Genomic DNA, 23,661 nt, shown 5'->3' with positions numbered 1-23,661 from the left:
AGGAAGTGAAAAGCTAAGACTTGGTAATAGAAGAGATAACTGTCATACGATCATAGAACATGCTGCATTGGAAGAGGTCGGAATCTTTGAGTCCTACTCCTTGCTCTGTACAGGACACACCAAGAATCGCATCATGTGCCTGAGAGCACTTTCAGAATGCCTCTTGGACTCTCTCAGGCTCGTGCTGTGACCACTTGCCTGGGGAACCTGTTCCAGTGCCCAGCCACCCTCTGGGGGAGGAACTTGTCCCTGACTGTAAAAGCTTCTATCTTCATTAATACAGGCAAGCAGGATCTTACTTCTGCAGCTTATTCCTCTGAGGATAAGTGATGGTGATGATTTCTTCATCATGCTTACTATCACCTGATTCCTGTAAATGTTAGTTAATTATCACGGTATGTGAACAAAACTTTGTTTTGGAATACTAATATTTATGAATTCAGATTATGTGGGTGAAAGATAAGGAGAATGTGAATGAGTTGGCTGTCAGAATTGAAACACTCAATTTTCTTAGGGTGTGACGATTTCCCTCTTTTAAAATGAAAAAGGGGATAAGGGGATTTTTTAAGAAAGAGAAAAATAATGGATTTTAACTTTTTTTAATGGCATCCCAATTTTACTTGGGAAGCTTGTTGTAGATTCATGAGGGTTCCTGGCTCCTTTGGGTTTCCATTGAGCGCTTTGATCTTAGAAGGCATGTTTTGTTGTTCACATCTTTCCTTCCTGGACTTCTTTTGCCATGTTCTTTCGCTTGTGAAAATACAGTATTAACTTCTTTAGCTAGGAGTGCATTTCACTGAATCATGGTATTGTTAAGGTTAGAAGGGACCTTGGGAGATCATCTAGTGCAGCCTCTCTGCTGAGGCAGAGTCACCTAGAGCAGATTATACAGGTATGTGTCCAGGTGGGTTTTGAGTGTCTCTAGAGAAGGAGACCCTACAAACTGCTTAGGCAGTCTGTTCCAGTGCTCTGACACCCTCAGCATAAAGAAGTTCTGCTCATGTTGAGGCACCACTGAAAAGAGTCTGGCCCCATCCTCTTGATACCCACCTTTGAGATATTTATATGTATTGATGAGATCCCTTCTCTCTCAATAGTTTTTTATAGTTTTGTCCCCTGTTCTACCTTGCATAAATGAAATTTTTGTCCAAAATTAAATTTTGGAATGAAATTTTTGTCCAAAAATACAGTTGTGATCATGTAACTAGAGGTAATATTCTAAAGGATTCATATCCAGAGGAAGACAGTGATGGTGTAAGGACATGCAGGTTATTTTAAAGAGAACTGTTATTGGGGGTTCACATACGATCGCCACTGATGATATCAAGTAACTGCTGGCTATGTACTGGGACACCTAACTGCACAGAGTAATAACTTGGCTGTTTAGACAGTATGCTATCCTTACTATTGTTTTCTGGTTTGATTTGAGAAATAATTTTAACATGAGATGAAGACTGATGCACAAATTTGTAGCATTCTTCATTTATGTTGAAATAGAAAACCATAATGATTTGTTTCCTAATAAAATTTGGTTATGTTTTCATGAGGACATGGTGATAGAATTCATCTTCCTTCATAAAACATAAAAAAATGAGAGAACTGCCTAAAACCTATAAATACAGCATTTAATATATGTAAACATGCATTGCATGTATATAAGCACAATTATACTGAAAAATTTAAAAAACTTGATTGTCCTAGCCACATTTTATAGATAGCTGAACAATGCAAAAAATTGTAATTCTTTTACCTGAAGCTTAAGAAGGCAGAAGCAGGTATTCAGGCTTATTAACATTCTTTATTTGTGTTGTATATAAAAAACAATCAGGATGTTAGGATGAATTGAAGCATAGAGCTGTTAGAAAGCATACATTTAAATAATGGTCAACAAATGAATTATTTAGAGTTCTTGAACTGTGTGCCTACACAAGTCTCTCTTCTTTATTATTTTTCATGTCTAGGAATATTTTTATGCATGATAGATGTCCATTGCTTTAAATTATTTTATTCTTTATTTAGAACAGAATTTGGTAATTTTGTGTATTATCCTTATTGTTACAATGAATATGGTGCTCTTATATACCACCTTGATGGACAAAAGCAGAATAATAAGCTCAAATTTTTTTGTATGTGTTTTGCACTGTTTAGAAGCTGATGATTGCTATGTGAAACCCTGCCAACATACTTTTGATAACGTGCTTGTCTAGTTTTTTTATGTCCTCTACTCTTTAGAATTACACTAATGCTTTAGAACCTTTTTGAACTCAAGGCTATACATGTATATCACAGCTTCTCCATGCCTCTCTGAATTATGGAATTAAAAAAGAAGAAATTGCTTCCACAGCATCTTTTTAGGTGTTATCATTACTCCTTAGAACCCTGGAATAGGTGTGGATGAAACCCATTCAATATATAGGAGTTTTATTAATCGCAACTTTTGAACTATTGGGTTGCTTTGGTTTGACAGGTGGAATAATAGTGTGTATTTTTCTCTTTAATTGATGTAGCTTCATCTCTTTTGCCTGAGAATGGTCTAATTGCCTCTTTGGAAATAGTTTCTAGCCCAACTTTACCTGTGAAACTTCTGCACAACCAAATTACAGCCTCATAAATTCTATTCTAACTTTTCCAGTTATTACTCTCCATAGTGATTTCCTTAGTAGCTTCAGTTTCATGACTGCACTTCTTCACACACTCATCCTTTCAGATAAGTTTTTGTCTTTTTCTCTACCTTATAGGAGTAAATAATATCGTTTTTTAATGCTAGTATCAGTTTATCTTAGTTCCAGTACATTGATTGCCTTTAAAGGGAATCTGCTATCTACCACTGCTGCTGTCCAGAAAATTACAGGACAATAGATTTTCTGGCTTTGTTAATCTGGGAAAAATACATGGGTTTAAAGAGTTTAAAAGATGGAATGATCAAATAACTGTTACAAGCAAGATGATTTGTGAAGTGTGCCACTTGGGAGGATCTGTGCTGCTTGCAACCCATTTTTATATATTATACAGAGTTTCAGATGAGCTGGAAATTGAAAATTTACACTAAAATCTGATAAAAAAGATTTAAATCTTACAGATTGTTTTTCTGTCTCATCTGTATTAGGAACAACAGAGACCCAGTCATATTAAAGTTCAGAACTTTTTCTATCTTACTCAGGCTTAATGTGAGATTCTGAGATAGAAACAAAAGAATGGGATGGATTTAAACCTTTTTTATTTCTTCTTGTGACATGGATACCACTAGTGTTTGCATAACTTCATTTTTCAATGTGCTCTTTCCACCAAAAATTCCATGACCCAGAAACTTCCATTCCCTGCCAAATCTTTGAGACTGCCTGAGGTCATATAAGCCAGATAGGTAACAGAAGCAGACAGAACCTAAGAAAACACAGGCATGTGTACCCTCCTAGATCATATATATTTATATAAAGAATCAGACAATATTGTCTAGTATATTTCAGTCATTAAATTGATGGAAGAGACAGCTGGGCTTTTTTCACCAGATTACAGTTGCGAGAATAAAAAGATGCAGGACAGAATGTTCTCTTAGAACCTTACAACTTACTCCGCAGGTGTGTGATGAAGAAAAGAAGATAAATATTAGGAGGAATTGAGTGGGCAATAGTAGCTTTACAGTAGGGTCATTTGTATTTATAACATTAGAAAATTCCTTAGAGTATCTTTTTCCAAACGAACCAGGAAAATATAAAAGATTTAATTTGGGGGGCATCGGGCGAAATTACTAGTACCTTGCTGTTATTTGTTTGTTATTTTCCAATGCTTTCATGGCCCCAAAATAGAAGTTCTCCTGCCCTAAAATTGTAAAAGTATAGCTTGTACTTTTTTATGGCGGTGCTGCTGATTCCTGTAATATACCAATGATATTGTACTTTTCAGCAGTCTTTGCAGTTCTTGCTGGATAACTGTAACTATGTTCCCAATTTAATATTCAGATATAAACAAAAAATTATCTTTACTGTGCAAATGAGAAATGCCTTTGGGATATGTAAAAGCCTCCAGGTATTTTAAACAAGCCATTGTAAAACTACTACTCATGTTAGTATACTTTCCAGCTACTTTAAATACTATTGATCTCAGTATTATGTAAAGAGTATGCTATTTCTAGTTTGCTGCCTTTTGAAAGATTTTTTTGTGATTTAAAAAAAAGTTGCTAGAAAATAGCTCTTATTAGGTAAATGTATGTGTAAACTGAAATGGAGCTGGGTTCAGATGAGAGTGTGAAAGGTTTTGAAATATTTTTGCGAACTTCAAAACTGCTTTAAGACTCTTCCTTCTGTAGTACATGCAAGCATGACAAGTCAACAGACTAATTTTCCTCTAGGGCTTCTAGCTGACTCTTTCCCTTTTTTCTGGAAGGGGAATGTAGAAGGATCCATTAACGATCAAACTGTGGCAATGATAGAAGACGTGGTAGATGTACCTGGGGATTGTGTTTTGTGAGATGGTATACTTACCTTGGGAAAGCCTGCCTTATGCAGATGTTTTTCCATATCTAGATTTCAAGTGTTGTGTATTGCAGGTCTTAACAAAGGCAAAGAATGGATTTATCATTTCAGGCCACTCTTAATAAACATGGCAACCTGAATGTTAGTGCCAGTGATTGAGAGTTTTGTTGTTGTTCTTCCTGAGGAGTTACATCTGTATAAAGGTGAACAGATGGACAGAAATATGGCGGAAAAGCAAGAGATCAAAAATAACCAAAGAATTTTTGGAAAGGAAATTGCAGGAGCTTTGCTGTTCACAGGATGCTGCTGTGGTTTGCAGCATCCTGTGAATAGCAAATTGTGGAAAAAACATAAACAGGTTGACATAGATTCTTCACTGACTGCTGATATGCAGATTTACTGAAAATGGCAAGTACTTTTTATGTAAAAAGAATAAGTGAATGTGCTGTATGAATGAACACTTTAGATGCCTAAGTTAATTGAAAAAATTAAAAATGTGTGCCTCACACCTTTTTGAAGGGATGATAAACATTGTGTAGAAGCTTTCTTAATACACCCTTTTACAAATTAACAGGAAACACAATGGCAGGAGGACACTGATGTAAACAAGATGTAAGCCATTACCATTTTGTCACTCTGATTTTAAAATACAATGGACTGTCCAGTTACTATCACACAATATAGTGGACAGAATAATAGAGCATAAGAGTACAACCTTTCTGGCTAAGGTCAAATAATTGTGATTTTCTACAGTTAATGAAAATTTAATATCCTGTTTCATTAAAAATTCTCAGAACGTTGAACATAAGTCAACATTCCATGGAGAAGAAGGTATTATGCAGTTTGCATGTGTGCATATCTGCATATCGGAGCACAAAATATTGACATGATAATTGCAGTCAAGCCTGATTGAACAGTGGCCTCTGGGAATTCAGCTGGTGTTGTACCAACTGGATGGCTGCTCAGGACACAGTTTGAAATGCAAGGTGCAAGTTAGCACTTTATTCAGCACAGGCAGGCATCATTTAAAAATCCTTGGGGGAAACCCTGGTGATGTGCAGATGTTAAAGCAGTCTGTTCTGAAGTGCTGATATTTTGAACACTGTAAAAGACTTGTGTATTTTAGATGAAAAATGTTTGCAAAATTATTGGGCAAAAATAATTGGGCAAAAATGTCACCTTTTTTTGTACTATTTTAGTGTAAATACATTTAGTATCTTATGTATGTTGCTTAAAATAAGACATCATCATATTCTTAAAATAAGAGTCTTAGTCCTTAATGTGTCATCTAATAAATTAAATCAATCAAGTTAGAGATGCAAGAAAATTTGTGTTTCTGTAATGATGCCTTTTCATTTTGATACATATCATGTAATATAGAACTGGCTCTATAGATAATTTACTAAGGAAACAATTTCATTTAACATTTATAATTAGATCTTACATTATCTTTGTAAAGAAACGAAAATAGGTATATATATTTTTTATAGAAAGTAACTACTGTTAAAAGAGCACTTAGAAAAGTGCAAAATGTGGTATTAATTTAAATTCTTCATTGCTCCATGCTGTCGAATCTTTTGTAAGTACTACTATAAGTATTAAAAGAAAAAAGTAATTATGTCTATCAATTGTAGTTCATGAAGTATAAGGATTTTCTAGACTCTTAGATGAAATTTAACACATGATTAAGTGAAAATGATTTAGCTTTTTTTTTAAATCAGTTCTTAGTACATGGAAGTACAGTGAGGTTTCTACTTGGAAGATCAAGGCATAGGCTCTGTTTCTACTAACCAATGACTATGCAATCGCAGGGATGACTGTACACAGTAATTACAATATTGGTGCCATATTTACCATAACGTTGACAGTCTGTGCTCTACAACTTCACTTTGCACGTGGGTGATTAATTATCTATTTAATACAAACAGAGAATGTGTGAATTATGGAAGTTTGTAAAATACTTGGAAGTTGGAGGACAGGGAGATAAGGTAATCAAATTAAAGCTGCATCACACCAACTGATATTTTATAGCCTTTCTAGTTCTGCAGCCCTTTAGAATCAATGAAATGTGTTTCAAAAGTCACATTGTTTCTGGAAGCAGTTTATTATATTTAGAGATACACTGTTAAAATGCAACCTTTACTGTTTACCACACTGCCCAAAGTTTGCAGTGTAACCTTCACTTTCTGTTAAAAGACCAAATTTGTAGATGTGATTTTGGTTTTGTGATGTTTGGGGGTTTTTGTTTAGTTTTGGTGTTTGGTTGGTTTTGTGGTTTTTGTTGTTGTTGTTGGATTTATTGTTTGTGGGGGTTTTTGGTTGTTTTTTTTAATTTGTTTTGTTGGTTTTTTTAAAATTCAGTGATTTGTAAAACTGATAGGATGCATTCCATGAAACATGTAAACAGCAAATTCAGTTTATTAATTAAATTTATTTTTATTTAATTGGTGTAAATGTGACATAATTGTATATGACTCCAAGTTACTTTTTCTTCACAAACAGTTAAGTGCTTGTTTCATTAAGACTTGTGGTACAGTACAGGATAGCTCTTTTCTCATACTGCTTTTGCTGAAGATTTTAGGAAGGATATTGTTTAGAAACTTAAACAGACTTCTGTTCTTTTAAATATTAAGGCTTTTGCTGTTTTCATATCTCATTCATGGATAACTGTTTCCTCAAAGTCTAATGTTTCATTGCTGGCAAGCCATTAGAATGGCGGCAAACATCAAGAGCATTGTCTTGTTGTATAATTGAGTAGAGCATAATGCAGGAAGAAAATTGTAATAGAGAAATGTGTCAAACTTAAGAATATTTTATCTGTTTCTTCATTTTTGTGGGAAGCTGAATCTTGATAATCTTTGTAGCTAAATGCATCTGTGTTAAACATTTAAAATAGGTAGTACTCATGGGAAAACTGATTGGAGCTTAGAACTTGTACAAATTGACAGCCTCTCTTCACTCCATTTTTCATCCTAAAGAAGTCTGCAAATATTCTTAGCTCACATCATTATTGCTCATCAGTGATTCTAATTAGCTAAACAGGAGTTTGTCTCAGTCATTGATCATCATCAGCTTCTTGACAGTGCCTGAGTTTTCCCCCCCCATATTCCAATGGACTTTTAAGAATACATTTTAAATACAAAAGCTCAAGGAATGAAGTTGTTCAAAGAGTTTTTTTCTGAATATTTGTTACCCTTTTAAAAAAGAAGAGATGATGACTGCATTTCCTATAAAGTCCCATTTTACAGTGTGACAGCAGATCCAAATATGATGTATAAGTTCCAGTCTGAAATACTACCTTGATTGTCTGTGGGGAGCTATCTTGTAAGACGCATAGGAAAATGTCCTATGCCATCAGGAGAAACTGCTAATAAAGTTGCATTTGAGGTTTCAGCTTATACTTTAGGCTTCTGACAACTTCCATTTTGTACTTAACTTCTAATAAGTAAAGCATTTTTCTTTATCTGTGGGTGGTTACATGTTAAACGATTTTTGGGGGCATTAGAAGCATGTGGTATCCCGAAAAGCTTGAAAGAAAACATCGTAAGAGCAAAATACATAAAATTCATTTAAACTTTTCCTACTCATTGTGATGATAGATCTCTGTTTATAAACTTTGTTCTTTGAAATCTTTGTTTAAAGGAGTGCTTTAGCAAGCATTGGAAGGAAAATAGGAAGGAAAATAGGTGGAAAATGCTGCATTTAACTAGAAATGTGCTGTGATCTGTTGTCTAGTATGTAGCTCTGTTACAGGTGTATTTTTTGCTTTAACAGTGATCTGTTTCTTTTTTTTCCTCTCCAGTCCCAGACTTTATTCTTTGAACCCATGTTTTGAAACCACATCCTAAAGTCAGAGGGCTCAAAAGATTCTTAACTACCAATAATAAACCAGAATTAGCTGTGCATACTGTTTTTCACAGCTGTTTGTTCTTTTACCTGGCTCTTGGTTCCCTTATTTTCTTCCTCTGTTTTCTCCTTAAAAATAAGTTTAAAAATTAACCACTCACAACTCTGAAGTTCCTTAGGGATACATATCTAACTTTCCAGATTTTCAGATCATTTAATGCATTAGAAAACAAGTTTAGTAATAATTTTCAAGTGATGTTTGCATAGTTCAGTTAGGAGGCTAGCTGATTATATGGTTTTTGTATCTTGATTGAGTCTCACTTTTTGAAAGTCTGACTTTAAGAGAGAAGATGGGACGATGATGGCATATCGTGAGTGGTAGACTTAAGGTCAGGATACTTCTGAGAGGTGGAAACAATGCTATTCAGTACTTCATGGGGCTTGTGCGTGGCTAATGGTGTGATTCGTTCTGTCTGCTCTGGACTCTTCCAAGTACTTTACTACAAAGTACTTGGAATAGTCACGTGCAGACACTTTCCTTTTTGTCTTCTAAAGCTCTTAGGATTTTGAGTCAGCTAGTGTGTGTCTAATCTAAGGTGTCTAGCTATAATTAAGACGTGAGGAAACTTTGAATGTTACATTTCTTACAGTTCAGATTAATATAGGTCTGTCATTTCCTCAGGTAGATTGTAGTGTAGCATGCTTATGGAAGAGTGATAACCTTCCTCCCCAAATATTTGGGGTTTGATTACTGCAACTGTTGTCTTTCAGAAAGGGTAATTGTTGATAGCCATTTAAGATCCCACTGCAAAGTAATTTAATATAAAGAAGCATTAATATTTCTAAATTGGAACAGTTTTTGTTTCATTTACATTGTACCTATCATGAACAGTATGTCTCCTTCAGGAACATTCACAGACTTTTGGGTTAAGTATTATACCCATAAACTATTCAGCCATTTTTACATTTTTGCTTACTAACTCCTGTTCTTTAAGGTTTCTACTATCTTCTAGTACAAAGTTTTATATACTTACCAGAAAGTCTTTTACCATGTTTTAAAACATGACTGAGAGTGTGACTGTGTGACTTCTGTTAGCTAGATACGTATTACAGGCAGGGTAAATCGGTTTCATGGCCTCATAACCTGTCATGTTTTGAAACCTGTTTATTGTTTTTGAAAAGACATCATAGCACAACTTTTGGAATGCATTAAATAATTTCATATTTGCATGAATTTCTGTAATCACGTCTACTGAGTTACATTCCTGTAAGTTTTCAGATATAAACTGTGACAGCTATAGGTGGTCTGTAGATGCACAAACAATTTGGCCTTGACAGACACTTAATCGACGAGCTGTCTTGTTACTCGTTGAAGTAAACAAGTCCTCAAGTATGAAAGTGATTGGCTGAATTCAGGCTCAAACGAGGGGACTCAGGCCAGTTCCTTTGGCCCAAGGATGCACCCACATCATTGCCCAGTGAGCTGGGCGGAGCTGAAACCTTTGTCCAGTCAGCTCTGTATGAGCCAGAAATTTTAAGCCCGTATAAAAGGGTCTGCCCTTCAATAAATGCTGGCTGTTGCTGCATGGACATGGAGTTTCATGTCACTTGTCTGTCTCTGAAACTGCAACAATAAACTATGAAAAACTGTCCATACTATTTATTTTACTGCTTATGACTTTCTAGCAACCTATCATGCAATGGCTTGTTGGTTCTGATTGGAGGTAATCAGATGCTTTAAGGTCAGTATCTGATATTCATTTTTTTGTTAAATTTCTACCTCTCAGTTAAAATGTTAAATACATTTCAGATATGAAATGTCTTTTGGAATACTTCATCATCTGATTTGGAATATTCATCATCTGATTTCACAGCGCTGAGTTAGAAGAAGATTTTTTTTAAAATGCAATACAACTAAGACTGCTTCCCATATATTTTTATTTTTCTTAAGTGCAATGTAGCTTAAATGCATACCTTTTCAGATAGCTTTTTCTTAGTTTTCTTCAAGTCCTACAACATATCCTTGCTGTATTTTTGAAATAGGAGAGAGGTATTTAGATGAGACATGAATTTCCAAAACCCTCACTTCAAATTCCATACCATTTTTCTTTAGTTCTTTGTTTACTCAAGATTGGATTAGATATTTTAGCAGTCATAGAACTTTATTAAAAACCACCACGTTATTGGATGGTCTATTAATGTCAGTGTAGTTTAGTTTCTAAAATCTCTCATAGCATTAGACTACACAGTAATACTTAATAGTGGAGAAAAATAATCCTTCATGTATGTACTATCCTTATTGGCCACTGTTACAGAATGCTTTGGCAGATTAAACCTTTTGTGTACAGCTGGATATTTTCATCCAATTTAGACAGATTTATAGACTCATGTGTACTAGTGTTTCATTCCCTTACAGCTCTGAAATATTCCTTATTTGGTAGAGGAAGAGTTGCTCAAGTGGGATTCTTGAGCTTCCATAGGTGGCTGATACCAGCCCTGATGAAAGTTTCAACTGTATTGTGAGAACAGAGATAATCTGCATGAGTTTCTGCTTCTGTCAGCTGTGGTGCTGCAATTGCCTGAGATGTTCAGACATTTTTAGGGAATATATATTTCTCAGCCCTTTAGTCATACATGTGATAAGAACTTTTGTGCTAAGGAATATGTTGTGACATTTGTTTTCTTTCTGCCTAAAATGGAGGCCAGCAAGGGCATCAGTGTTCGAACTCAGTTAAGAAATAAGATAGCAATGAAGTGAGGTACTTTGTTAAACAAACCAAAGTGTTGCAGAGGTGATGATAGATGTGCACTTATTGTGGCTCTGTTCATCCCCCTTACTCAAGCTTCTGAGTCTTTTTTCTTCTGCTAGTATAAGTTACTCATTCTGTCCCTGTGGAATATAGAAAAATAATTATCCATGATGTTCAGAAGTGTTGTTTCAGACATAAAAATGCCATGTAACTGAGATAAGGACTTCACAAACTGAAGTAGCTTGGTGATTCTACATTGCAAAGAAGGGGCAAAGGCATTTTGCTCACTATGTATTCAAATACACTTCTCTACATTTGGGAAAGAGTGAGAAACCGATAATTTCAGCTGCTTTAAAAATATTAAGACCTCTTATTTCTGTTTCTTTTTGAACAAAGCTGTGTTAGATGTTTACAGATGTAATTTGCTGTCACTTGCCATATGCTCCCTGATTAATTCTGCAGGGCCTGTCAGCTTCAGATAATTTAATTTTCTGTGCTTTAAAATGACATTCATTATCAGGACATGAAAAATTCAAATGATTAACTGCAAATTATGACTAATAAAGTGTCTATTTTTTTGTTTGTTTCCAGAGAAAAACAGAAAGCTGAAGTCAAGGACAGAAGCATTTTAGAGGTTTTGCAAGCCAAAGACAGCAAAATAGAGTCTTTAGAACAGGTTTGTATTATGTTTTAATAGAGCAGTTAAGAAAACTTGTCATTGACAACACATTTATGTTTGTCAAAAGGAGAAAATAGTTTGCTATTGTCTCTTAAGAAAAAAAGTTGTGATTCAGAGATTGCAAATTTCTGATGAAGTATTATTCAAGCTCTTCTGTGTTGTTCAAACGGTTGATCTGTTACCTGAAAAGTTCATGTCATTTTAGATTAAACTTTTTCTGAAAAATCTTGTCAGTTCATTGCCTCATCTTACCCTATAGTCTAACCTAAACTTGGATCTCTAGAAGAGTGTTCTGGTTTGTAATATGCCCATGCACATCTTGGTAAGATTTGCCATCCTGACAAGTACAAAATAATAAACCTGATGCACCTTCTGCCTGACAAGGAACACCAGTGAACTGGTGGTGTTTCTCCTTTTATTTATTTTTTAATCCATTCATATTTAAACAAATATATAGAAAACATACATTATATATGATATGAAGTACAAAAAGTGTCGTATTTTATATATAATTTTTTGTTATAGAGACTATGTAATGTATATATAGTAGATTATTTGTATCCCATATATAATCTATAAAGTATAATATTATATACTTAATATACTATAGAATTATATCCAATATTTAATACATTAGATGTAATATAATGTATTATATTGCATATAATACGTAGATCTATGAAAGATGTAAATATCTGAAAAAATAATACAGTAAATAAAATTAAAATACTGTTTATTATTGAATAAACTTTAATTTGTATTACAGCAGTGGCTGAAGTTTCAGTGTGGTGTCTATGGCCATAGGTGTGATGTGTAATCTGTTTGGTGCATACACACACAGCATGTTTAGAAGCCAGCAGTGTATGATTTCTGCCCTACCCTTACCTGAAAGGCAAAATACCTGTGAAGACCTTTATAGGAATATGTATGCAGTACTGTGCTTTTAAGAAGGCTCCCTGCTGTGGCAGTGTCTGAACCTGGGATGTGCATTCTCCATGAGGTTGCTCTCTGTGGTTTCAGATCAATTTCAGGAGCTGAAACTCTAATTGATCAGAAATCTGAAATTGATGATGTAATGAATTTACATCATCCATGTGGAAATGGAGAGAGACTGGTAAATGTAATTAAAACCGTGGAAATCTGGCATCCAGGAAAGAAGAGTTTGTCAACAGGATGGTAAAACTCTGGATATCCATAAAAACTTGGGAATGAGAGGCTGGAGAGTAGCCCCACAGAAAATACCGGGATCCTTGTTCACAGAAAGTTGAACATGGGTCAGCAGTGCCCTGGCAGCCAGGAGGGCCAACCCTGTCCTGGGGTGCATCAGGCACAGCATCACAGCTGGGCAAGGGAGGGGATTGTCCTGCTCTGCTCTGAGCTGGGGCAGCCTCACCTCCTGTGCTGGGGGCAGTTTTTGGGTACTGCAGTAATGACGGTGGTGAAAGGCCTTGAGGGGAAGACAGGAGTGAATCAGGTTACTTGGTTCAGCCTGGTGAGGAGGAGACTAAGGGGAGATCTCATTGGGATTTAAGACTTCCTTATAAGGGGAAGAGGTGGGGCAGCACTGATCTCTTCCCTCTGGTGACCAGTGACAGGTCCCAAGGGATTGGCTTGGAGATGTCAGTGTAGGTTTGAGTTGGATATTAGGAAAGGTTTCTTCACCCTGAGGGTGATTGGGCACTGGAAAAGGCTCCACTGGGAAATGGCCATTGCACTAAGCTTGCCAGAGTTCAACAAGCATTTGGATAATACTCTCAGGCACATAGTGTGATTTTAGAGGTTGTCCTGTACAAGGCCAGGAGTGGGACTTCATGGTCCTTGTGGGTTGCTTCCAAATCAGGATATTCTGTGACTCAGTGATTCTAACAGATGAGGAGAACAGAAGTTGATTTGATGATCATCACAGCTCTAATGCGGCCCTTACAATTAGCTTCCCTTAGCGTATCATTGACTTGGGGGAGTAGGTTGTGAAGGGCACCCGATGGTGCCAGTGCTGTGTATGAAAGCCGTGTACAGAGGTGATGTCATGCTGACCTTCTTGCCTCATCCATTGGCTGGGATGCTGTAGGACTGAATCAAGAGAGGGATTGCTTCCTGAGTGCCAAGTTTTAGTGATTTGGTATCAAAGAATGGAGCTGGCTTAAAAACCAATGTAATGTTCTTATTTATTTTGTATTACTGAATATGCTTCTTTGTTCACCTAAGGAAGAAAAGATACTATTTATGTAATTAACATGCAGATAGGTTGTGTGTGAAAATGTGCATTTTGACAGTCATGGTAATGAATGTTCTTTTCTGTAAAGTACAGACAGGAAGACTTGAAGGCTGTTCATTCGACTAATTTTTTACATCTAGGAAGTTGAGATTAGCCAGTCATTTCTTCTGTTGTTTTTCTCTTTGCCTTCATGCATCGCACAGAGATACCAGTTGCAACAAGATAATTTGTTGTAGGGTTTGTTGTCTAGGATTTTCTGAGTGGCCACCAAAAAGCTGATTGTATAAATCAATGCTGAGTAAGGGAAAAAAGAAAAATCAATGGACTGTCTCATCATTTGGCATAGATGTAAGCTTCTGTTGCTTCTAGAAATAACAACAGAACTGTATAAGGACATGAAATTGTATTTCTTGTCTTGTATTAGTCTTGCTTAGATTGACATGCCTAAAAGGACTTAAAAATTTTCTGTAAATATGAGAGCATATTCTCCACAGCCTAGATGAGATACATCCATGTAGTTAGCTCAACCTGAAAGCTAAATAAGTTTAATTAATAAAAAGATATTTCAAGTATTAGAGAAGTTTCTATTTTAACGGATTTTACTGAAAATCAAGTGAAATAGTAAATTTGGAAGCTATGATTCAGAAGTAATATCGTTGTTGATCACATTTATATAACCTAACAGTGAAGAAAAGTGTTCAGATACTTATGAACATGGGACTTGTGGCTTTACGGATGAAAGTATAAATCATAATTTTTCAAGTCTTTTGCTGTCCAATATCTTTGGACTACAGTATATGCGTTGAACTTCTATTTACTTAGTACGACTTCAGGTTTTCACTGCTCCTGAATTATGGAGTTGTAATCTTCAGTTTTATATACATGAATAAGACCTTTTTCTTTTCATGAGTTTATTCCATAACTTCATATTGTGTTAAAAATTTAAAATATGAATTAGTGAGGATGATTTCAAGATGTACCATTCAAAGATACAAATAAATTTGTTTAAGCACTTAATATTATTCTTGTCTATTATTGCACATAAATTCAGCACAGAATGTATTGTATTTGAGTTTTCCATTGTACTTTTCCCTTCTTACTTTTTTTTTAATTGGTGTAGTGGTAACTTTTGGTCCTGATAGTCACAACTTGGCCTCATCTGGCATACGGATATATTTATTGTAAATGCTGTGTGGTAAAAATCCTGTTCCTTTGAGATTCGAGTCTTGAGTGCTATTCTGATTGTTTGCTGTTATTTTTGTTTTATGCAGCATCTCAAAACTCTATTCTTAGCAGTTATATATGCCTGACATGTATGCATCACTTCTCTGTTTCAATGAAAAGAATTTCTGCTATGTTTACGTGGCTAGGACACTCTCTTAGGATTTTACTTCTTCTGAAGACTGATAGATACTTGCTGAAAAAAATCTTTTCATTGTCTTTTTTATTTGGAAACATTTTTAACATGTTGCATTTAATTTATAATAATTGTGTGTATCTTAAATAGATCACCAATGCTATTTGCATCCTTAAATGTAAGGTGAGTTTTTTGGGGGAATGTATGAAATTTTTAAATTCAAGCAGTTAGTTTAGCAGATAATGCTGGAGCAGGGAACAGTCTTCTGCCATTCACACAATAGATAAATTAAAATATCGTAACCTGTTTTCTTTAGAAGATGACATTAAAGGCAGGTAAAAATAGCCGTAAACCGTTTCTTATAACATTGTTAATTAATTAGCTTTCAATTTTGATCTGGAGGAACTAAAGCTAATCTTTTTGTCCTAGACCTTGTAACGTTTCAAAACCTTATCAACTGATTATACTCTAGAGGGGTTAAAGTAGTACTAGCTTGCCTCATTATCTGCTCTTGAAAATCTTCAGCTTGCTGTGCAAATCTATATTAAAGCCTCTTTAATGGGTCCAATTGAAAGAAGCATAATTCTACCTTCAAGCATTAATTAATACTGATAAATTTTTCTTAACTTTTGTACCTTTGCCTGGTTATATTTTTCTTTGTAATAAAAATACTTTTATTAAATTAGAACAAATGTATAGAGACATTATTACCATCTAAATACTTTACTTTCAGTAGCATGTAAGCTTGATTATTTTTGGGTAATGAGGGACATGAGGATAATTTTCATAATAAGGAGTTCCAATGAATGTCAGCAGTGTTGAGATTCTATGAATTTTATAAACTCTTTGCACAAATAGTTGGTCCAGTGAATAAGATTTATATATAATGCAGACAAAGCATTTTGAAGGGGACACTAACAATTTTTTTTTCTTTAAAAAAAAAAAAAAGTGTCTCAGGTTGTGCATTGGAAAAGGCATCAGCTTTCAGTGGTGAAACCTGTGTTTTATGTAGCAGCTTTGAACTGTATCAGTGAATTATCATATGTCTTTTTGCCTTTCTGTTTGACGTCTTCTTGTTAGTTTTCTCATAAAATTAAGGGAAGGAAACCTTTTTAAGGAGCTGATATCCGTGAGAAACATGGGAAGAAAAATATACAGACAGTAGAAAATTGCTGATTTTGGTTTATTGATAGAATGCTGTCTGGGTAGTATGATGACTGTGGCTGATACCTGTGGGCTTTTTTGACTGAAGAAATTAATAAGCTCTAAATTGCAGTGTACCTTTATAGCTCATTAGTATTTTTGTATGAATTCCCAGTAGGAAGACTTTTTCTATCACTTGAAAAAGTGCTTCTGTGAGGTAGCTTGCTCCATTTTGAGGAAATAGTTTTTAAACTTAACTTTTTCTTACCTAATTCTGCAGAAAAGAAGCTATATTGGATGTCTACATAGGTGTGCTGTAAATCTATGCCTTACGTCTTCAGTAACTCATATGAGTACCCATTATTGAAGTTGGGTAAAGCTTCTGGGTCTTTATTACTCAGCCTTCATATTTTTAATGGCGTTTCTGCAGAGATGATGCCTGTACTTAGATTAGACAGAAAAATGAAAAGTAACTAAAGAAATGTGATGTCTCTTGTCCTCTGCCCAGTACACTAGTTTGAAACGTGTGATTTCTTGACTATTGAGCAGAGCTTGGTAGTCAAACCTGGAAAGAAGAGGGAGTTTATGTTCATTCTCATTCATCCTCTTGTCAGCTAGTGTCTAGCTGGGAGTTTTCTTTTTCAGCCCAGAATAGTTATCATCAAAGCAAAGTACCCCTTTGTCTGAGCTGTAAATGGTTTCTATAGCCAATGGAAGCTGCTTTTACTGTATAAGATATTAACTTCTTTACCGTTTTTAGTATATTAGTTGGTCATTGTAGTGACATTTTTTTTTATTTTACTTCTAAAGTCAGTATGGTTTTAAGATGGTTGGATTTTATTCCCTGTTTAAGGACATTTGGTGAGGAAGTTTCCATATATTGTGGCTTCTTACTTGAATACAGGCAGATTTCCTGAAAGTCAAGAAAATTGTTATACTTCAAGGATCAAGTAGCAGAAGGAAGCAGGTAGTGCCCTGTGGAACTAGATTCTGGCCTTATGAATCTGCTGACAACACTTTGGAAGGAGCTTGTCAGAACAGGTGATCGCAGCAACAGCTGTTCTTTATTTACTACACCTGATCTGGCAGCATTGATGTATAGAAGTGTAATGAAGTACTGCTGTGTCAGGCAAGGATGCTGGTAGGTATTGATTCCTGCAGATCTCAGATTGCAGGAATGCACTCTTCTAGAGAGCTAACTCACTTTGAGGACCTTGTATACATCTTGCTGGAGAGGAAAGCATAGGAAAAAAAGTCTAAGCCTGGTTCTGTCAAGACTGTGCTCTTCAATGAAGATAAGAGAAAAGCTCACTTAGCAGGATATTGGTTTTGATTTGAAATTAGTAGAGAGAATAGAGGATAGAAAGATAATTTGGATTTTCTGTTTTCTGACCTAGAACGCTGTGCTGCTGCTGTTTCAAAGTAGAGCTGCTAAGAAGAGAGGAAAGAGCAGAGACTACATTTATAAGGTGGTATTGGTGTACAGCACTGTATTATGGGTTGTATAGAAAACCTGATCTGTCCTGGTGCAGAGAATCACTACTGTGGCAAGATTGTTAGATTATATTATCAGTATTTACTACAGTTTTCCTGAGAGCTCAGTAGAGTAAAATTGACAGTCAGTTTCTAAGTGCAGCAGACACATTACTGCAATATATGCTATACTGCTTGGTATTGATACTGAATTTATTATAGAGCTACAGATTCTCTATTTTGATAGAATGCTGTCTCATTTACAAATTAGAGGTGTGTTTTTGCAAAAAACTGCCTCTAAATATTTCCCTTTCTCTGAGCAAGGAGCTTCTGTATTCCTTGTTTCAGAGATGGAAAACCTATTGTAGAAAACCACATGTGCCAGAAACAGTGTTTAGCTCCCTTGTTGGTGCAAAAATGCAGCTGCTGGCAGTGCTTGCTTGCACTCTACCTGTACAACAGAAGGAACAGAGCAAAAGGGGTACAAAGGATTGTAAGATATTGAGGAAAATATTAGTAAAGTTTTGTTTTAGTGAACGAGAGAAGCAGCATGCTGCAATGGAGCTGTAAGGACCAGCATGAGTGGAAAGGAGGTGGTGCACATCAAAAAAATAGTTTTCTCCATGCTGCGGCCTACTCAAAAGGTTGCTGGTAAGAGATGGTTCCATTGCTGCTAGTGAAAGTGTGGTGCTAGAATTGCATACAGCCACTGTTTGTTTTGCACCACGTGTTCAAGTTTTGAAAAATCCAGGTGTTTCGATTAAGATAGCAAACTTTGTGGAAGGTACCAAATTAATCACACCAGAGAAGTCCGAAGAGGGCAATAGGGAACATGGTGTTTATCATAGATTGTGCTGGTTTACCCTTCCTTAATCTATGGGTCAGGTGAGAATTCAGGTGCAACGCTGACTAATAGTAGAGAAGTAAGGACATATTCATCACCTGCAGGATGAAGTCACCTGCTCATATTTCTGGTTTCCTTCTCTGTAGAACCATTTTACTTGATCCTCTTAAAAATGCTTTAAAGAATCTTGATTTTCTTTTCTACTCCCTGCAAAGCAGACCTGTCCTTTTCCAACAGCACATATATGGTATGAAAACACATTTTAATAGACAGTTTATAAGAATGTTTTTCTTTCTATTCATCTCTAAGTTATCATGTTTTATCATGTATTTCATGTCTAATATTGATAGAAATTGACGCTCAGAATTTGTCATTCGTTTTAGGAATGGATTTCTAGATACCTGCTTGCAGGTTAATACTTCTTTTTCACAGAAACCATTTTTTAAAATTGGTTTATCTCAGGGAATCCTGGATAGCATGGGATTGGACAAGGGAAAAGTCTTTGATGGTATGAAAATCAACTGAGCTCCCCCACTTCAATTACTCTGTTAGTGGGTGCATTTTTAGTTTAAGATTGTTTTGGCAGAAGGTTAGGAATGAAAAGTAATAAGAATTACAAATGGAATATGCTCTCAAAATACATTTGTTACATTTAAATGCATGATATGTCACTTGCTATTTTTCATTGGTTTTTTTCATGCTTGTTAAGAGTCAAGTTCTAAGTTGAATATTTAGCTGTGAATATGGGTATGCTCTAGAATCTATCTACAGTAGAATCAGGTAGCACTGTTGGTGTTTTATGTTCAGAGAGGTATGGATTTAAAAATAACTCATTTTATATCATAACTAGCTGTTGTCATTCAGACTCCAAAAGGACACTGTACAGACTGTGGAATGCAGCTGTTTGCATGGCATATGGTTGCCTTTTTGTGAACTATTTGCCTTAAACTTCTGTTTGTCCTGTTTGTCTGAAAATAATTTAAGAATCTAATCTAGGTTAGATCTAGATCTGTATAATCTAGAAGTCATTAGATGAAAGAAAGTTAATTTATTTTGTTAGGTTTTTTTTTTTCTTTTTTTTTTTCTTTATTTTGGAGGACTGTATGAGAATATGACTAGCAATGCTTTTTGTTAAACATGCATATAGATGCTCAAGAACCATGAGGATTAATAAAGTTGAAAAAATACAGAGAAAAATTTAAGAAAGCTTAATTAAGGGAAGGTATAAAATGTTACTGGAGCGTGTTTAGTGGTGAAAACTTATTATTAAATTCTTGCTAGAAATGAAAATAGGAGTTGGAAAAAGAGGAGGCATTGAAAGTGTGGTAAGTCAACCTCAACTACCTGGTGAGGGAAGAGGATTTATGAAAGGGAGAAGATATGTCACAAAATGTTGAAGTAGCAATTCTGAGAAGAACAACTTTAAAGAAATTATATTTCCGCATTTAATTTTAAATAAAATAATTTAATTACTAAATTAATTTAGTTTCTGCAGAAAATATCAGGATTTCTTCAAATAATGTCAGTACTTTCAGTACTTCAATTTTTCATCCATTTATATTAATTTTAACTTTTTTCTTCTTGTGTTGTATTGGAAGTGGAGTACTCTGCAGGGAAAGCTTCTGTTAGAGTGCAATGAAGAAAGCACAGAATTTAGTATTTATTTGTTACCATGATCCTTTTTGATAGTAGAAATCAAATGCCCCTTTGTTGCATTCCTAGATGGACTCCTTTAATATTGCGGTGCATAGATTTGACTTTTTCCATGAAGTGCTTCAGCACCCACTGTGTTGTTGCATTCCTGTATTAGCAGCAACATTGAAGGATATGTAATTTTTGTGTTTTTCCTAGGTTGTTTTTACTCCAGTATGAGTTAACTTCTTCACGTGAAATAAAACCCACTCTTAATTACATTTCACAAGCCTGTGTAGATGCTACTATGCAATACTGATTTAGTAGTGCAGTCTGATTGATTTCAAAATACAGAATTAGGGGTTGGTTTTTCCAACTTTTTTTTATCTCAGCTCCCAAAATACGAAAATTTGGAAAGCACTTAAGGCAATAATCATATGTACAACTTTTGTTACATAGTTCTCTTTACTTGCTTTTTATTTATCAGACTAAAAAATATTTCACTAAAGACTGGAATTTCAGTGATGATAGCTATAATATCAAGCAGTATGTAAGTTCTCATAATTATATCCAAACTCACTTTTTGTTTTGGGAATCAGACTCCTGGCATTGAGGAGTTGCTTTTGTTACCACTTTCACTGTCTCCATACAGTACTGTATTGTGTAAACTCACATTGGGTAAAAACAAGGTTTTAATTTAAAATCTTTTATTTGTGCCTATTCACACAAAGTATGGACAGATAATTTTAACATCCTTCTGCCATGAAAAAATTGGTGTATTCAGTGCTAAGACAAGAAAGAGCTATTGTCACCTTTTGGTTTTGATCTGTTGTTTTCATTGCAGATTTTTTCAGTTTGACTTGGTATGTGATTTTGCTTTCTCTTCGGACTGCTATGAAGATACTTAAAAAAGAAATAGTATTTGACAGTAAACAATGTGTTATGGAACAAAAAAATTTTTATTGTGCTGTAAATAAAGAGATGCCATGGGAAAGGATGGAAATTAATTTGGGAATGACAGTCCTCTGAGACATCAAAAGGTCTGCTCCACCAGGTCACAGTGTTTCTTTCTATGTACTGTTGCCTGGAGCACTCTGGGATCCAGCAGTATACAGGGGATACTCTTTGATTCTTCCCAGAATCAAAGAAGGGTAAAAGCAGTTTCTTTTGTTTTTTATTGGAGCAAATTCACTGTAGAATAGTTTTCTTTCGTGAAAGTTTGTTGGAGTCTGCTTTAGATGCCTTAGTTACATGATGTTTTTTATGGTTCTTGCCCACCAAGCTGTCAAACATTGCTTTTGCCCTGTTGTATTCAAACAAGTATGACTGAGTCAACTCAAAGTGTAAGTTGAGATTGTTCTTGTGTAGTGTCAGACTGTCTTTATAGTATCTAGACAAAAATCAGTAGAAACTATGGGAATAGAGTAATTCCTGATGGGTTTTTTACCTAGTGAAATCTGTCAAAATAACCTCAAGTAGGAGGTTGTCCTGTGTGTTGATCAGGTGTGTTTTTTTCCTCTGCTGTTTTACTTGCCTACTGGAATAGCGTAATCTTTTAGGAACACTGTGTTCTGTTCAATAAGAAATCAATCTTTACTCTCCTGTTAGATGAAGTAATGTATAGATTGAGGAAGCAAAGTACGAAAAGAGCTGCATAGGAAAGGGCAGATGATAATTAACTTAATTGTCTATATCTCAGAAATTCCTTTATGTGATCCTTATTTCTACTCAGTCATGGCTCCTGAGTGATATTTCTTTTTTTCCTCCTTCTTTATAAGCCTGTGAAATAAGAGGATAGGAGAGTAAATGTTCAATTCATTTAGAGGAAAAGATAAGAGCATGCAAAGTGGTAACCCAGAAAAATGCTTTGACACATAACAGGATTTTTTTTCCATGCAAGTGTAACTCATCTAGATAGTGTTTCACTAGTGCTGCAGTAGATGACTTTGTAGACTACTCAGGTGAGTTTGCTTAATGATTCATGTGGTATATTTGATTTCTGATTGGTTTCAAGTGTTAAATTACTGTTCAGTTGTGGAGATAAGTAATTAGTGTGCAAGTCTGATTCAGGATAATCTGTCTGACTATTCTGAATATTCACAGTAAGTACTTTATTTCAGTTGGAAACTTATTTTGAGCAGTACAGAACAAACATTTGAAATAGCTAATTGCACTTTTGTACCATCCTGTCTCCATTCATTCTCCAAATTGCTGGAAAACATCCCATTTAAGACAGAACCCAAATATCTCTGATTTCACTTCACAAATACATATATGCTTCCCAGTTTCTTCTTAGTGCATAATGAAACTAAGTATTAGTATGATGTACCTGTGTACTCAGAAATTAGATGCATTAAAGAGCTGGAGCTTTTATAAAAAATGTGTGTGTGTGAGTTTTTAGCTCAGAGCCAAGAGTCTCTTTCAGATAGGTGAGATTTTTAATGATGTTTTAAGGGTGTCTCCAAGTACAGACTTTTGTTTTGATAAATGTTAAGTAAGTAGTAATGAGCTAGAAGGAAGACTCGAAGGAGCTGCTTCCTCCAATTCCATGAGGACCTGGGGAGTGGGAGAGTAACAAACAAAATTACTGGTGCTTTCCTTAGTAGTGTGGGTACATACCTTTTTAAAGATTCAGCTAAATCATTTCTGCCAGCACCAGTTCATTACTGTAAGTGTAATAATATATCCAAAGAGGAAATGTTTTGTCTTTTGAATAGTAAAATGCAACTTCAAATGTACTGTTTAGCATGTTTTTGCTCAGCATATTTTCATTCTTTTTTATGACGTCCTTATGAACCAGATGTAAGCTTTAGACATTGAAAACTCTCACATATATCATCAGATGTATTGTAAAATAATCTAGAGGATTATTGTCTTGTTGATGATTTTTTATGTTTCTGTACACACTTCATTTTAGCTAGTGAATTAAAAGCAAAGCACTTACACTTCAGTTTCGACATGAAAGTTTTATCAGTTTCTTACCACAGTTATGGTGTCACTGCTAGGAAAATATTATAGATTAAAGCCCTTTTGATTTAGAAAGAGATGGGACAAAACAGAATGTGGAATTAAAGCAGACTCCTGGAGAAAAACACAGAGTTCTAATAGGCATTGAAGAGTGAGAGTGTTTAATGCAAGTGTCATGAGAATCAAATGAAATTATTGCAGAAACTTGAAGTTATTGTTTTATGACAGTGAGATTTTTCTGTATGCGAATGAATGTATGTGGTGAGCAATGTTGTATTTTTTTTTC

General features: G+C 35.1%; 1 protein-coding gene across 1 annotated transcript in view; it reads left to right on the top strand.

Annotated features, from left to right (window-relative positions):
- CNTLN (centlein) overlaps positions 1-23,661 on the top strand; it is a 199,923-nt gene that overhangs the window by 6,392 nt on the left and 169,870 nt on the right. Inside the window, 1 exon segment of the mRNA XM_059493082.1 lies at positions 11,657-11,741. Coding sequence (XP_059349065.1) covers positions 11,657-11,741 — 85 coding nt within the window.

The sequence above is a fragment of the Ammospiza nelsoni genome, chromosome Z, assembly GCF_027579445.1.
Source record: "Ammospiza nelsoni isolate bAmmNel1 chromosome Z, bAmmNel1.pri, whole genome shotgun sequence".
Lineage (NCBI taxonomy): Eukaryota > Metazoa > Chordata > Aves > Passeriformes > Passerellidae > Ammospiza > Ammospiza nelsoni.
The sequence above is the reverse complement of the archived record's forward strand: the minus strand, read 5'-3'. Positions and strand labels throughout refer to the sequence as shown.